Source organism: Alternaria metachromatica, assembly GCF_023757995.1.
Source record: "Alternaria metachromatica strain BMP 0045 chromosome Unknown scaffold_7, whole genome shotgun sequence".
NCBI lineage: Eukaryota > Fungi > Ascomycota > Dothideomycetes > Pleosporales > Pleosporaceae > Alternaria > Alternaria metachromatica.
Window position 1 is genome coordinate 453,024 of NW_026055498.1, and position 15,317 is coordinate 468,340.

Sequence of the window (15,317 nt, forward strand, 5' to 3'; positions counted from 1 at the left end):
ACACATGCGAAGCTTGTGTAAGGTACCTAGGTATTGTGAACTCAATCTTACCCCGCAGTGCTGCTGGCGATGCTGTCACCATCTCCGCCCTTCCATGGCTATTTCCGAGGTCTGGCTACGGCACAACTATATGAGATGGCGCAGTTGTTGTTTGGCCCGGAATGCCCCTCGGTGTACTACGAACAAGCTCACTTTTCATACATCTTCGAGCCAACAATCTCAAGATGGGCATACAGTCAGATCCGCCGAGTTCACTATACGCTGCTGCTGGCACTGCGGCTGACGACAACGTAAAGGTCCGTGATCAACTGCCACCACAAACTGACCAACATGGCTACCGAATCAACGAACAGCCCATGGGGACGAAAAGAAAGGTCAAAGTTGTCCTCATGGGCGCAGGCGCATCCACTCTGAACTTTCTCAAAAAGGCCGAAGAAGAGATGGAGAACCTGGAAATAGTGTGCTACGAGAAGAACCACGATGTTGGCGGCACTTGGTTGGAAAATCGATATCCTGGCTGCGCCTGTGACATCCCTTCGGTCAACTATCAGTTCTCTTGGAAAATCAAACTTTGGTCGCATTACTACTCGTACTCGCCGGAGATTTGGGAGTACTTGAAATCCATCGAACGCGAGAATGACTTCATCGCCAAGTATATCAGGCTGCGACACCGCTTGGAGCATGTGGAGTGGGACGATGCGGCCGGTCTATGGCGGTTCCGCGTTCGTGATCTGGAGAAGGACGTCGTGTTTGAAGACAGTGCCGAGTTCTTTGTCAACGCCGGAGGTGTCTTGAACAAGTGGAAGTGGCCAGAGATCCCAGGTCTGCAAGACTTCAAGGGAAAGCTCATGCATTCTGCGAATTACGAAGAAGGCTACGATCTTTCCCAAAAACGTGTAGCTGTCATCGGTGCTGGTAGCTCGGGTGTGCAGATTGTCGCGTCAATACAGCAGAGGGTCCAGCATCTGTACCACTGGATTAGATCGCCAATATGGATCACAGCAGGCTTTGCTCAAACCTGGGCCGGAAAGAACGGCGCAAACTTTCGATGTAAGCTCTACCCTCCAGGATATGAAGGAAACCACTGACGTTCCATAGACAGCGAAGAACAGCTCAAATACCTCGAAGAAAATCCCAAAAAGTACCTGGAGTATCGCAAGCAGATTGAGAACGAACTCAACCAGCGCTTCAAATTCATCATCAAAGGCAGCGAAGAAGCCCGTCTCGCACGCGAATACGCAGACACCGAAATGCGCAACAAGCTCAACCATGACTCTCGTCTCATCGAGAAGATGATACCCAAGAACTTCAATCCCGGATGCCGCCGTCCAACGCCAGCACCGGGATATCTCGAAGCTCTCGTTGCGCCCAATGCCACTGTCTTTACCGACCCTATTGGCTCCATAACAGCCACAGGTTTCACAGACAAAGAAGGCATCCACCACGAAGTCGACGTGATAATATGCGCAACCGGCTTCGACACCTCCTGGCTGCCGCGTTTCCCCTTCAAAGCTCATGGGCGTGATCTGCGCGACGTATGGGGTTCAGATGAAGGCGTAACATCCTATCTCAGCGTTGGTATCCCCAACTTCCCGAACACGTTTTCCTTCTGTGGTCCATATGGTCCTCTAGGTCACGGTTCTTTTATGCCGCTGATCGAAGTATGGACCCGTTACATCTTCTCAGCCATCACAAAATGCCAAGTCGAGAACATCAAGTCTATTGCCCCCAAACTTGCTCCTTGTGTGCAATTCCGCCAACACGCCGATCTCTTTCTGCAGCGCACGGCGTGGACTTCACCCTGCCGCTCTTGGTTCAAGCAAGGGAAGACGGATGGTCAAGCAACCATGTGGCCGGGTTCGCGCCTCCACTTTCTCAAGATTATGGAAGCGCCACGGTATGAAGATTTTGAGATTGAGTACAGAGAAGGAAACATGTGGTCATTTCTAGGAAATGGGTTTGAGGTGAGAGAGTTTGATGGGAGGGACATTACGAACTATCTAGGTAACTTGGACGAGGAGGGAAGAGACGTGCAGCCTGACTATGAGGAGGGGCTAAAAGACATACTTGGAGGATTCACGTTGGGAGACGAGTACATTGTGAAGGGCGGGAAATAGGTTTCGTGAAGACATCGAGGCCTGATCTATGCCGCTGCGCTTCTTCTGTCCATCCACATTTCGGCAACGCTCCACCTTTCAAAGTTCAGACGCATGGAGTAGATAACAAAGTGGGCGCGTAAAGGTGATGGGCGCTTTCGCTGGCAATACTCCGACCTCTTTACCCTTGCACAGACCCATCATCCCACTATGCACAAGACTGCGTGAAAGACTAGCCCCCAGAGGGGCAAAACACAGGCAATCGCTTGTTTCCACCTCCGCTTTCGCTTTCAACAAACGGATGACCGGCACTTTGCGCGCACGATTCGAGTGATTTCGGCATCGCGTACGCTCCAACCATGCTCCATGGGCACCCCAGACGCATTGACGATATCACAACAACCGCCAGACGAGCAGAAAGCGGCACCCACTAGTCGGCTACGTGCGGCGACATGTTCCTCTACCAGCGCACCACAGTGCATGGTTCCCGTCACTACACCCCATCCCCGTTAGCAGAACGGCCAAAACCGACGCTTTCGTGATCCAGGCCATGGCGCCCAGAAGTGTTCACGTGAGACACCTCCGACGCCTAGCCTTTGATCCCCCGACAAACCTCCCGCCAGCCTTCGCGTGACCAATTACACGGTACTTGCGGAGTGGCGCTGACATGCGACACGTCATTTTGGAGCTTACATGCGCGTGGTGCAGCAGAATGAGCATGCGGAGAAGCACGCTAGAAGCACACTAGAAGCTCTCGTTGAGATGTCGACCCCAGCTTCCACCCCAGTGGTGCAGACACCCTTGTAAGTTGGGTACAGTGCCCGCGGAAGGCAAAGATGGTGAACCTGGTAGAGATGCGGCAGAGTTGCTAGTAAAAGATGGGGAGATGGAGGCTGATGGTTGCCCAGCTCTGAATGAGACGGGCCTTTGAGTTGTGAGCGTCATGTCTGATGACTACACATGACGAAGGTCGTAGTGCCGCGTATAGCGGATGCATATCGCGGGTGCAAGATCTACACCTTCTGACGAAGAGATGAAGACCTCCATCCACACTGATTGAGCATATCGCAAGCCACTGTCGATACTCCCAGCTCGATGTGAAGATCTTTTCATCTGCAAAGCCACCGAGCTATTAGGCATAGCTGGTCTGTACTAAACCAACACCGCAAATGTTGAGCGCTTTTCCAAATACTTCAGTCGAATATCGCGATATCGCAGCGCAGCCATAGGACAGTCCAGCATGCAGCCTCGCGGCAAACAGGTCACAGACCCCAAGCTTCAGGCCATGCGAGACCACCCTGGCCCAGCAGTCGGAGCCTCAACAAGGCCTCATGTCATTGTGCCTAAAACATGCCAAGGGAGCCCAGAGGCTACTGGCTGCGCGTCCAAGAGACGGTGCGCACCAACGCTAAACAAGATCATGAATTCCCCAAAGAAGGCTTGGTGGCGCCCAGAATCTTTCCTGGATCGCTTGTCGTTCACTCGCTGGCCCTACAAGCCTCGCTTGCCGTTGCTTGTAAAAACGCCTTCTAGAGGTTCTGCACCGAAGGACCCTGACGACATTGCACCAGGCGAGATCGCTGAGATCAACAGCGGGGTGCAGATGATGCGCCCCTCTAGAAGGCGCTGGAGCAGCTCGCTAAATGGGCATTTTGCGGGTTGGGGACTCCACTGTTGTGTGCATTCCAGTTTTTTTCTGCGCTACAGTCTCTCCATGGGGTTGGCAACGCGGAGATGCTATCGAGCCCCATCTGCGAGGCATTTGTCTCATGAGGCTCAACGACTAAGTGGGACCGCTCGGAGGAGAACGTCCATGCGTTGCTGTTAGTGCATGCTTATGCACGTGGTGATTGGACACAGACACGCACCATCCGATGTTTGCCGGCTATACTCTCGGGGAGAATATGCAGGCTACTGAGTCGCCGAGGAAGAGCCAGCCCATCACGGCACCTCTCCGATGAAAATTTGCGGATACTGGGGTGTAGCGTACGGGGCGATGCGTTAGCAGTAGAATCTACCCCAACACCCCGGCTTATACGCCGCGCTCAACCAACGCCAGCATGGGACTACCGAATGGGCTACCAACTGCTATTGCAGTCTGGATGGCACCAGCCCCATGTCGCGACCTATACCATGGAGATGGGTATCTGGGGACGCGGAGAGCGGATATATAGTGTGCGCTGTATCCCTTCACTGAAACAGCATCAGCATCTCGCTCTTCGTCTCTCACTATCTGTGATTCGCCTCTACAGACATATCATCTGTTGATCCTTGGGCTCTATCTACCTTCGTTCCCAATCTTCATCTTTACCCTACCATCATCATGGGTTTCTTTGGAAACAACGGCTCGCAAGAGCCTACCCTGGACCAAGTCCACGAGCAGCAAGCTCGCCGCCCTTCAGTCGCTGAAGTCGTCGACGAACAGGTTCGCCGCAAGTCTGTCGACAACCGTGTCGTCACTGGAGCTTCTGCTCTTACGGTCCGCCAATCCATCGTTCCCGTCACCTTGGTCACTATCCTCTTCTTCATGTGGGGATTCGCCTACGGTCTTCTCGATGTCCTCAACTCTCGCTTCCAGGTCGCTCTTGATATCACTCGTGGAGAGTCGTCTGGCCTCCAGGCTGCTTACTTCGGTGCTTACTTCATCGGTCCTTTGACATACTCTGGATGGTTCCTCCGCAAGTTCGGTTACCGATACACCTTCATTCTCGGTCTCTCCATCTACTGTGTCGGTGCTCTCATGTTCTGGCCTGCGGCTGTCAAGCGAAGCTTCGGTGGCTTCTGCGGTGCCATGTTCCTTGCTGGTTCTGGTCTGTCGACTCTCGAGACTTCCGCCAACCCTTACATTGCTGTTTGCGGTCCTCCCAAGTACTCCGAGTTCCGTCTTGAGCTGTCTCAGTCCGTTCAGGCTGTTGGCTCCGTCGTTGCTCCCGTCCTCGCTGCTCAGGTCATCTTCAAGAATGTTGGTACCGACGGCAAGTCTCTCGAGGCTGTTCAATGGGTCTACCTTGGTATTGCTGGCTTCGTCGGTATCCTCGCCGTTGTCTTCTACTTCGCACCTATTCCTGAGATTACCGACTCCGACATGGCCGACCAAGCCGAGATGACCACCGCTGCTACCGGCTACGTCGACAAGCCTCTCCGCAAGCAGTACACTCTCTTCTGGGGTACCGCTGCTCAGTTCTCTTACGTGGCTGGTCAAGTTGGCGTTGCTGGTAAGTTTTACCCTTTTTCCGAAAAATATCCGAACATCCTCAAAACACCCCCTATCATCCCACATCCTCACCACACCCTATATCTACTCTAATAGACCATTACTAATCAAAATTTTAGCCTACTTTATTAACTACTTCGCTGAGGCACGCCCTGATCTATCAGTTACTGAAGGTCACCACGAGGGAGCCAACTTCTACGCCATCGCCCAAGCCCTTTTCGCAGTCGGACGTTTCGCAGCAGCCGGACTCATGTACTACGGCGGCAAGCCCCGTTACGTCCTCCTCGCTTTCCAGACCCTGATCATGATCTTCATCAGCGCTGCGATCGGCACCAACACTGGCAGCGCCACCCGTCCCAACTGGGGAGGTCTCAGCATGCTGATGATCGTCCTCTTCTTCGAGTCCTGCATCTTCCCCATCATCTTCGCCCTTACACTCCGCGGTCTCGGACGCCACACCAAGCGCGGTGCTTCTTTCCTCGTCTCCTCCGTCTGCGGTGGTGCCGTTGGCCCCGTCATTCTCGGCAACGTTGCTGACCGCATTGGAACACGGAAGGCTATGTGCATCCCGCTCATCTTCTTCGCGATTGCCTGGTCTTACCCCATCTACCTCAACATGGTCAAGGGCGCCGAGCTCGATGCTTACAGCGAGAGCCATGTTGGTACCACCGATGGTGCTATTGACAACGACTCTGTGCTTGCTGGCAAGGACGTTGAGGCCCGCATGTTTGAGACCAAGGTCTAAATGTGTGTGCTTTGATACTATTGGGTGGGATTACTTTTGGATTAGATGATACCTATGAGGCTTGAACGATGATAGCGCGGCGTTTATGATGGCATGACCGGACTTCGCTTGGTCGGGCGGAGTCTTGTATATACCACGACTTCTTTGTGCATATATAGACTTGCATACTGTTTATACGAATCACTGAACTTTACCACTTATCTTCTCCTCGTAAAATCCCACGCGCGAGATCTCTTCAGTTGCCTACATCGAATATTGCGTTTGACAGGTGCATCTTAATTCTTTCTAAAGACCATATTACACGACTTCGACTTCCTTGCTTTTCGTTCGAAGCAGCGTAGCATATACAAAATCTCATTGTATCGACCATAGGCCGCTGTAAACATATCCCCGCCTCGTACATGACAGTTGCGAGCCACCTCACGCATCCGGTCCTTCCTCATCTCTTCCCACCACCACCTTAAAGTTCGCTTCATCCACCAGCATCCAGAACTCCGCATTGCTCTGTCTAGCCTTCAAACCCTCAAGACACAACCCCGTGACTGTAGGCCCCATCAAGATCTCTACACACTGCAATCTCGGCCAATAGTTCTCGGCCTTCTGCGCGCCAAAGAGATCCTGCAGCCACCTGCTTTCTAAGAATGCAAAGTCAACGTCAAAGACCTTGAGGTGCTGCAAAGAAGTTGGAAGAGCTTGCGTCGGTGAAAGTTCGAAGTCGCCTTCAAAGACGGCGTCGAAACGCATGTTGTCGAGCTTGATCGATATGAGCGCTGCTTGAGGAATGACCAGTTTCTTGAGTTGCGCAAATTGGTCGAATCGCGGTAAAGGTTTGCGCATCGCGCCTGGCAATGTCCAGAAGCCGCCTGGTAGCTTCAAGGTTTCGAGGTTTGGTCGCAGATGTATCATGCCGTCCACGAGGTTCTGGTAGTCGGTGACTTCGCTTCGCGCATCGTATATCGTTCGATCCCAGTGCTGCTCATCTACGTAGACATCATCCTCAAGAGGAGACGGCCCGGTAGGATAGTATTGGATGTTTGCTTGATAGGCAGGAAATGCGCGCACACTTCGATAAGGGTTCTTGCTGTCTGATGACTCCGCGTAGTATTCTAGGGCTTGAAGATTGGGAAAAGCGCGGAGGATGTTCGTCATACACGCTCGAGAGGTGGTGTTCCATACGCCGACGGTCCTGACTTCAAAGTCTAGACGCAGATGTCGGATGGTTGGCTGTGCACGATGGCTGCTGAGGTAGTGCTCGGATGCCATGCGAATTTGCGAGTGTATTTGGCCTTGGAGTCTGATACTCAGGTCGAGGGTGTGCAGATTGGGATAGTGCTCCAAGCCGCCTCCTAATAGCGGCGGTAAGGGGCTCTCGTACTTCAAATAGGATAGCACATGTGCGGTCGGTAGCCTTGAAGCAAACTTCCGCCAACGGCGCGTGTCTTGGAAATGCGGCTCAGCAAGGGTAAGATTTGAATCTGGGTCGAATATGCACAAGGTCGAAATATTTGGTAGCAGAGCTAAGAACACGGAAGCTGAAGCATGTGCAAATGTGCCTTTCAGTTCTGCAATTTTCCCTGTCTTCCACCAAACAGGTAGGTCGAGGGAAGCGATAATCTCACACGCCTTCTCGTAGACGAGATAGTTCACGTGAGGCTCTACTGGACCTCGACCACTAAGCTTCATGATGCCACGATCTTCTGACGGTAAGCATAACCTCAGCTGCTTTATATGTCGTTTCCATTCCGGTCGTGCTTGCAATCTCCAGATCAGGCCGTAGATGTCCGAATTGGAAAGCTCATTCAATGTTCCTGGGAAGCCGACCTCGAGAACGAGCGAAGAGAGCAGTACTTCGCGAGCCAGAACCGTGAACCTCTTACACGTCAACGCAATGTTGAGCAGCGAGCGAGAATTAGCGCGAAAATCGGAAATGAGATACTCGTCTGGAGAGCTTGGAGGGGGATCATCTGGAATGTACCCCAATACACGAATGGACCTATGCAAATCGACGTGCGAGAAGACTTGGAGTAGTATCTCGTTTGGTAGAGTCGTCAACGAGCTGGTGCTGTCGCCTGGGAAGCGTTAGATGATGACGTATGTAACGCGGATGTTTGGCACGCTCACTTCTGGATGTTTGAAGCGGCGGCAGCCCTTCCATTGCTCAGAGCCGTTCTCTAGATGTACCAACTCGATGAAGTACAGGGTGATTGAGATAGCCTGGATTGCAATGCTGCAGGTGCTCGCTGTGCCGCACAGCGCATGCCATCAACGCTAGTCCCAATTTAGCATGGTGGTTTTCCACGGCTCGGCCGGCCGCATCCATCTGGCCTTCCATCATCCAGGCGCGCGACATCGAATTACCACTGGGAGTACAACACTTCAGTCTGCACTTAGCAATGGACGGGGCGGAAAACCGGATGCGCTTAGAAAACTCTGCACCCCAAGATGCCGGGGGCTGGAATTTGCTTTTGTCGATGCGTGCCTCAGACAGCGATTTGTCGCGATCGCGACGCGACGCGTGGCGGGGAAGGACCCAGCAATATCTTCGCGCACCGCCAGAAAGCTGTCTCTACCCATTTACGATCTATGGTAGCGAAGACAACACACCCATGATATCTCCCCCGAAGTTCCACTCAGTAGAAACGGATAGGCTGCATACTCAGATACCCATGTACTGAGGTCAGTTCGGTTGGAATAGACGCAGTTACACAACTACAATGGCGGCCAACAACCTACGAAGCGTTTACCAACAATACAAGCACGATACGGATGTCGTGGCATCATGGCGTAGGTTGCGGCCAGACTTACGAGAGATGCACGCGCTAATCTCCCTTTTCTGTAGTTGCGTCTACAGCCAAGTCATTTGGCTACAACAAGCCCCTCGAACCGCCTGCTCCTACGGAACAGAAGACGCAAAGGCTCAAAGGCAAAGCCAGAAGAGCCGGCAATACTACGCAGAGTGGATCAGACAAGCAGACGTCCAAGCCGAAATACACCCTTGCTATCAAGGACTTCGTACCTTTGTCTGCTCACATTGCTAAGGTCAAAGGCACTGTAGAAGTGCCGGACTACTTCAACGTTGCACTTGATCGGGTGATATCGGTTCGAAGTGCTTTCTCGCACAAGCTGGCAGCTGCCGGCGAAGCTGTCGACAAATCGTCAGATGACCGTCACAGCTTTTTTGTCACTGTCCTAGAAAGTGTTCGCGATGCACTCAAGCCTTTGATGAGAAACGATGCTCTTGATCTCAACAGCATCAAGAATGCTACGCATCGGAGTGATAAAGACCGAGTCAGACAGACTGGACTTCGCAACATCTTCGAGGTTTTGGATGTATATGAGCCATCGGCGGAGTTCTTGGCTGCACCAGACGTGGTACCTCCGCCTAAACCTATGAAACTGGATTACACTGCTGAGGTGCTGACCGACTCCGTCATTGATGCCTTTATGGCAATGACCATGTTGATGGACGACCTCTCCCGCCTTCGTGCTGAGATTTCAGACCTATGGAGTCGGCACCATGCGGGAGAACTCGATTTGGCAACTGTGTCGGTAGCGACCAACACAGCAATTCAGCTTGCGCACAGCATGCACGACGAAGTTTATCCAGTGATGAAGCATCTCGTCGAAAGCGTGCCGTTCCATGAGGTGTACTTTCTGGCTATCGCTAAAGAAGCTGGTGTTGACCCACAAGCGAAAGGTTGGTTCGGCTGGTGGAACGACTACAACTTCGAAGCCTACGACATCGCAGACGCCCTGTTCAACAACGCCCGTAATGGCCTCCTGGTCTACCTTTACAACGATCTCTCCGCGTCCGGGTCAGTCATGGACTACAATGGCAAATGGGGTCGATTCGATGAAAATGAGGGTCCACCACCCAGAACGAACAAGCAAAAGTATGCCCGCGATAAGTCGACGTTGATGGAAGTGTTCCAAGATCTTCCCTTGCTACACAATCATCCGGGAGCGGTTGAGGATCAGTTTGTCATCGCTTTCGAGGCAGCGCGGGCATCCTATGCAAGGGAGAATACGAACAAGCAACCACCAATCTGGTCGTGCTTTGCATTCCAGATATATCTCGACATCATTTACTCTACCGAGGTTGGTGCGGGCTGGACGCAGATGCGCAACGAGTTTACTACGCTCCAGAAATACGTTGAGACATACCCTAGAGCTTCTTCCGACATGAAGGAATTAGTAAAATCGGTCGATAAGATCATGGAGGTCGATCCCATCGCGATCATCCGATCGGCGTTTACTTTTCCCTACAAGGACTATACCGTATGGCGTCGCAACCCCACACATTGTGGTCTTTGGTAGGTCCTGACTGCACGAAATGCATGTGAGACATACTGACCTTGTGCCTTTATCTCTGCAGGATTCACTATGCGCGAAACGTCTTCCATAGAGAAGCTGTCAAGTACGCCGCAACACCCGGGGCGGTCATGTGCGTAACGCAATTATACCATGCCCTGCGCCAGACTGAGCTTCTTTCGGAAGAGTGGAAGGATCTTCAGACGCTGTGGGACATGCAGGGAAATTCGGCCTACTTCATTGGCGAACCCCCTAAAGACTTTGAGGGACATTGGAAGAACTTTCTCATGGCTATTGGTGCTTCAGCAACTAACTGGGCAAGCTCAAAGAGGAATATGAAGGTCAAGGAGACCAAAGCGAACGCACGTTTGTTGAAGTTCAAGGGTCCAATATCGGCCTGGATGGCTTCGCGTATTTCAACAAATGGCGACGAACGACTCATCACAGCTGAAACAATTGAAGACGAGATCAAAGAAGGCGCATGCCATCATTCCTCCCTCGCCGCCGTCATGCCGGCCATTCAAAGGCAAACCCACGTCATACAAAAATTGGCCACTGCTCTCCACGCCGAGGCTACAGAAATCACGTTCGATTACTTCACCATGCATGACCTTTGCTGGGAGTTGATGGAAAGGATGAAGGAGCAGTTCAGTCCTATCATTGCTGCCAAATCTGGGAAGCAGTGGGAAGCACATAAGAGCAACCTGCCGTTTGTTGTTGGCTTCGTCTTCTCTACGGCAGCGGGTAAAAAAGATATCGAGACGGACGGTGTGCCTTCGGTAGAGCTGTTAAAGATCGCTGTGCAAGTTACAAAAAAGTTCTTGGAGGAAGGTAAAGGTAATGTGATTACCGAGAGAGGACGCCTGGAAGGTCAGTTCGAGTCAGCTGGGACAGAAGAAGTGGAAATGTGGAAAGCCAAAGTGAGAGACTCTCTCACCTCGAAGGTCTTCGCGGTTTGAAGTACGTAGAGCACCGCTCACCTTCGTATGGCCTTTTCCTTCAATCGCTTCTTATCGCTACTAAACTATCCATTGCTTTCCATGACACCTTCTCAAAGATATGACGCCAGCTCCGCCTACAACTCCCCATGCCTGCTTCGTCTGCAAACAGCCTGCTGAACAACGCTGTTCCACCTGTAGTAACGCACGCTACTGCTCTACCGCCTGTCAAAAGAAAGACTGGAAGATGCACAAGATGCTTTGCAAGTCCTTCGCAGATCTTGAGCCACGACCTGGTGCAACCTTCTTTCGCGGTCTCCTCTTCCCCGGAGATGAGCCTTTGCCACGTTTCGTCTGGATCGAATACGCCAACGTCAAGGACTTCGGATCAATATACTGCGAGCCTTTCCTCGGTCGCAAGATGTTGAATCACATATCCCACACCTGGCCCACCCTCAAGCGCATACCCTCGCACAGGGTCGGTATCTACTATCATGACAACTACATGAACGAGAACCTGCCCACCACTCCGAGTTTGACCAAATGGCTGGGCCCAGCTGCAGGCAACTACTTCCGTGGACCTTTTCTAGCCCACGGCTACGAGAATGGCATTGAGCTTGACGATGAGTTCGAGTCCGGTGAGGGAGGGCCCTGCGATCTTGACACGTCGGCTTTGGCTACTCTGTTGGCGTTCTTCCAGGCGCAAGGTACCGTTTATCTTGACAGGAAGAGGTTCGGCAAAGGATTCTCCCATCCAAACATCATCGAGGTGCGCTCCGATGCGTACTGAGAGTCGGTTGCTCCGGGAGAAGGGCCGAACGTGGTGGAGCTATCGGGCTTGTCGACACCTGGGGTAACATGGCTTTGCAAGTGCGTGGCGGCCTGTCGCATGGACACCCTTCCCAGTATTTCATCTTACTCATTTCACGAAATAGTTTTCTGGTCTCGAGAATGCGCATTGTGGTTACTGGCGTAACGTGGGGCAGGCAATGCCGTCACTGCTTGATGTTAGCACCTGCTGCATTGAGCAAAGCCCCGCACTATCTGCATAGGGCGCGCCGGCGGCTATCGTAGGTATACAACATCTTAGCAAAAGTCCTGAAATCCTCAATACTGTATCTTCAACTCACATCGCTCTTGATAATCCGACATTGGCATCATGACGTTCGATATTTCGAAAGCTCGGGAGCGCTTCCCCGCACTTCAGCAAGATCAAGTCTTCCTTGACAACGCCGGCGGCAGTCAGGCATTGGGTGATGCGATTGACTCGTAGGTGGATTGCCAGATCGTGGGTATACACAAGGACTGATATGGATACAGAATAGTGCAATACCTCTCCAAGACCAATGTTCAGCTTGGCGCTTCATACCACACCGGCACGCAGTCGAACACGAAGTACGAGGAGGGCTACCAAGCAGCCGCAAAGTACATGAATGCTGGCCGCGATGAGATCGGTAACGAAACCATCAAATCCATTCACACCTGGGCATCCTGTTGCTGACGATGAACAGTTCTCGGTGCTTCAACAACACAACTCTTCATGAACCTCGGCTCATCCCTGCAATTCCCTGCGGGTTCAGAATTCATCCTCTCAAAGATGGAGCACGAGACTAATGCGAAGCCCTGGCTTTTCATGGCCGAGCGCCTCGGTTTGACTGTGAAGTGGTGGGCGTCTCCAAAGGAGGATGGACTCAAACTCACAGCCGAGAACCTCAAGCCGCTGTTGAGCGACAAAGTAAAATTTGTAGCATGCACGCATGTGAGCAACATTCTGGGGACTATTCATGATGTGAAGTCTATTGCAGAGGCGGTGCATTCGGTTGGCGCGCTGTTCTGCGTGGATGGCGTTAGCTACGCGCCGCATCGTGCGATTGATGTGAAGGATTTTGGAGTCGATTTCTACGCATTCAGTTGGTACAAGGTTCGGCCGGAATTTACTCTACTTCCTTGTCAGCGGGTACTGACAAAATGACACAGGTCTACGGCCCACATGTCGCCGCTCTCTACGCAAGCAACTCAGCCCAACAGCACATGAAACCATTGGCCCACTTCTTCAACCCCACGAAGACCCTCGAAGATAAGATCGGATTCGCAGGCTCAAACTACGAGTGCGTGCAGTCCATTCCGACCATCACGGCTTACCTCACCGACGCTTTCCCCGCCATCACCGAGCATGAGGGAAAGCTGCAAGCTATCCTTCTCGACTTCCTGAACTCACGACCAGATGTCACGATCTTGGGGTCTACTTCGAGCGACAGCAAGGAAAGAGTACCAACGATCTCGTTCACGGTCAAGGGCATGAGCAGCAAGGCGATCGTGGCTGAGGCGGAGAAGATTAGTAACTACGGGTTTAGGTGGGGGCATTTCTACTCGAAGAGGCTTTGCGATGAGTTGTTGAAACTGGAGCCGGAGGGTGTGACGAGAGTCAGCATGGTGCATTATAACACTGAGGAGGAGATCAAGGGATTGGTCGAGGTGTTGAAGAAGGTCCTTCCGCAGGTTTAGAGGAATGAGTGGCGCTAACACTGAGATCTTTGGGGGAAGCATGCATTGATATCTCTTGTAGTAATCAAAGTATGAGCCAAATACTAGGGTACGCCCCTACCTAATAGTCATCAAAAAGTACCACGATGAAGAGAAGCAATCCGGCCAGAGAAGGTCCATCGCCAGTAAAAGGCCTTTCAGATCCTTCCTTCCAGACCTGCTCATGAGCTTCCCAGTAGTTGAGTGTCGTCTTTGAGCCCATCGACTCTCCACATCTCAGGGCGCAGACGTCCTCCATAAGGTGTGTTGAGCACGTCCCGCATATGGGCAATGCAATCTGCTGGTACCGAGACCTGAAGCATTCCATCAATACGAGATGAACACGCGGCTGAAATTGCGTTCAAGTTTCTAGCAAGAGAGAACCAGTCGTTGACCCAGCGGTCTAGAACGAGATTGCTGTCGTGCAAAATGATGTGCATACTGAACGTTCCTTGGTGTGAAGTAAGAATCGCCCGCTTGTAGAACTCGAACGTGGCAGCCTTGTTCTCGCGGTGTTCCGCAGCGTTGTCCCCCTCACTGATGAATCCTCTCTCCATCCACTGATGGAGACTATGCATTGCGTTGGAGATGCTATGCTGTCCATCATCGTCCTTCTGAGCTCTCAGGAACCGGTATGCAAGGTCTTCCATCAAATATTCGGTCCGATAGAGGTGATCTGACAAATCGTCCGAGCTGCTGTTTGCAGGAACCTTGACGGTGACTGATGGGTATCTCTTCAAACGGCCGCGCTCTATTATGGGGTAGGCTTCTTCGCGAACTACTCGACTGACTCTCAGTATTCCTACAGAAGGCTTCGTATGGCAAATTTGCAGGTGAGGTCCGACAAGTAATCGAGTCACGGGCATGGCCACCAGCTCATCATAGACGCAAAGACGTATATCGGCGGGTAATCGCATGAACGGAAAGGTATTGGATCCAGTATTGCTGGTGACTGAGGCCTTCATATGGTCATGCCACTGCATGTCGGTGTCGTCGGGAGAGGGTGAAGTTATTTGCTGTGTGTTCTTTTCTTTCGATGGGTGCGTAGAGGAGCAGTAGTGGGCATCGCCGGTCTCGTCGCAAACCTCCCAGTAGTTAGCACTGCAGGAACCCAGTTAAGATTCTTGAAACATACCATATTGAGGAGATATTCGTTCGTAACAGAAGGCTGATCTGCATCGGTACCTGGAGCAGCAGGGTTCTTTGGCAACTCTATCTCAGGGAGTGGTATGGTTGTTGCTGTGGCAGTCATTGCGGTGTTGGTGGGTCGGTCGTGGTATAGCGTCGGTGACGAGGAAGGACCGGTGTGCGAGTCTGTGAGAGCTAGCGCCGTTGGAAACTTCGCCATTTCCACGTTCACCTTTACCACCGCAGTAGCGCACAGACGCAATTATGTAAGCGCGATCGTTGAAGTAAGAGGCATCAATGCATGCATAGAAAAGGTACACTGCGAAAGAACCAGTAATCTTGCTAATTATAAACTGCCGCCA

At 52.1% G+C, this 15,317-nt stretch overlaps 7 protein-coding genes across 7 annotated transcripts; 5 read left to right on the forward strand and 2 right to left on the reverse strand.

Moving 5' to 3' along the window:
- Window positions 1–224: 224 nt before the first annotated feature.
- On the forward strand, window positions 225–2,117 carry J4E83_004157 (uncharacterized protein; the record flags this gene model as incomplete). The annotated part of the gene is made up of 2 exons (XM_049331087.1): window positions 225–1,050; window positions 1,099–2,117. The coding sequence occupies 2 exons, from the start codon at window positions 225–227 to the stop codon at window positions 2,115–2,117; spliced, it is 1,845 nt and encodes a 614-aa protein (XP_049189633.1).
- Window positions 2,118–4,419: 2,302 nt separating this feature from the next.
- J4E83_004158 (uncharacterized protein) lies at window positions 4,420–6,055 on the forward strand (the record flags this gene model as incomplete). The annotated part of the gene is made up of 2 exons (XM_049331088.1): window positions 4,420–5,311; window positions 5,430–6,055. 2 exons carry the CDS (start codon window positions 4,420–4,422, stop codon window positions 6,053–6,055), a joined length of 1,518 nt encoding a protein of 505 aa, XP_049189634.1.
- Window positions 6,056–6,475: 420 nt separating this feature from the next.
- J4E83_004159 (uncharacterized protein) lies at window positions 6,476–8,210 on the reverse strand (the record flags this gene model as incomplete). Its single annotated transcript, XM_049331089.1, has 2 exons — window positions 6,476–8,124; window positions 8,177–8,210. The coding sequence occupies 2 exons, from the start codon at window positions 8,208–8,210 to the stop codon at window positions 6,476–6,478; spliced, it is 1,683 nt and encodes a 560-aa protein (XP_049189635.1).
- Window positions 8,211–8,769: 559 nt separating this feature from the next.
- J4E83_004160 (uncharacterized protein) lies at window positions 8,770–11,325 on the forward strand (the record flags this gene model as incomplete). Its single annotated transcript, XM_049331090.1, has 3 exons — window positions 8,770–8,839; window positions 8,895–10,305; window positions 10,461–11,325. 3 exons carry the CDS (start codon window positions 8,770–8,772, stop codon window positions 11,323–11,325), a joined length of 2,346 nt encoding a protein of 781 aa, XP_049189636.1.
- Window positions 11,326–11,560: 235 nt separating this feature from the next.
- Window positions 11,561–12,094, forward strand: J4E83_004161 (uncharacterized protein; the record flags this gene model as incomplete). Its single annotated transcript, XM_049331091.1, has 1 exon — window positions 11,561–12,094. The coding sequence occupies one exon, from the start codon at window positions 11,561–11,563 to the stop codon at window positions 12,092–12,094; it is 534 nt and encodes a 177-aa protein (XP_049189637.1).
- Window positions 12,095–12,463: 369 nt separating this feature from the next.
- Window positions 12,464–13,809, forward strand: J4E83_004162 (uncharacterized protein; the record flags this gene model as incomplete). The annotated part of the gene is made up of 4 exons (XM_049331092.1): window positions 12,464–12,573; window positions 12,625–12,758; window positions 12,816–13,225; window positions 13,282–13,809. 4 exons carry the CDS (start codon window positions 12,464–12,466, stop codon window positions 13,807–13,809), a joined length of 1,182 nt encoding a protein of 393 aa, XP_049189638.1.
- Window positions 13,810–14,009: 200 nt separating this feature from the next.
- Window positions 14,010–15,079, reverse strand: J4E83_004163 (uncharacterized protein; the record flags this gene model as incomplete). Its single annotated transcript, XM_049331093.1, has 2 exons — window positions 14,010–14,912; window positions 14,963–15,079. 2 exons carry the CDS (start codon window positions 15,077–15,079, stop codon window positions 14,010–14,012), a joined length of 1,020 nt encoding a protein of 339 aa, XP_049189639.1.
- Window positions 15,080–15,317: the final 238 nt, after the last annotated feature.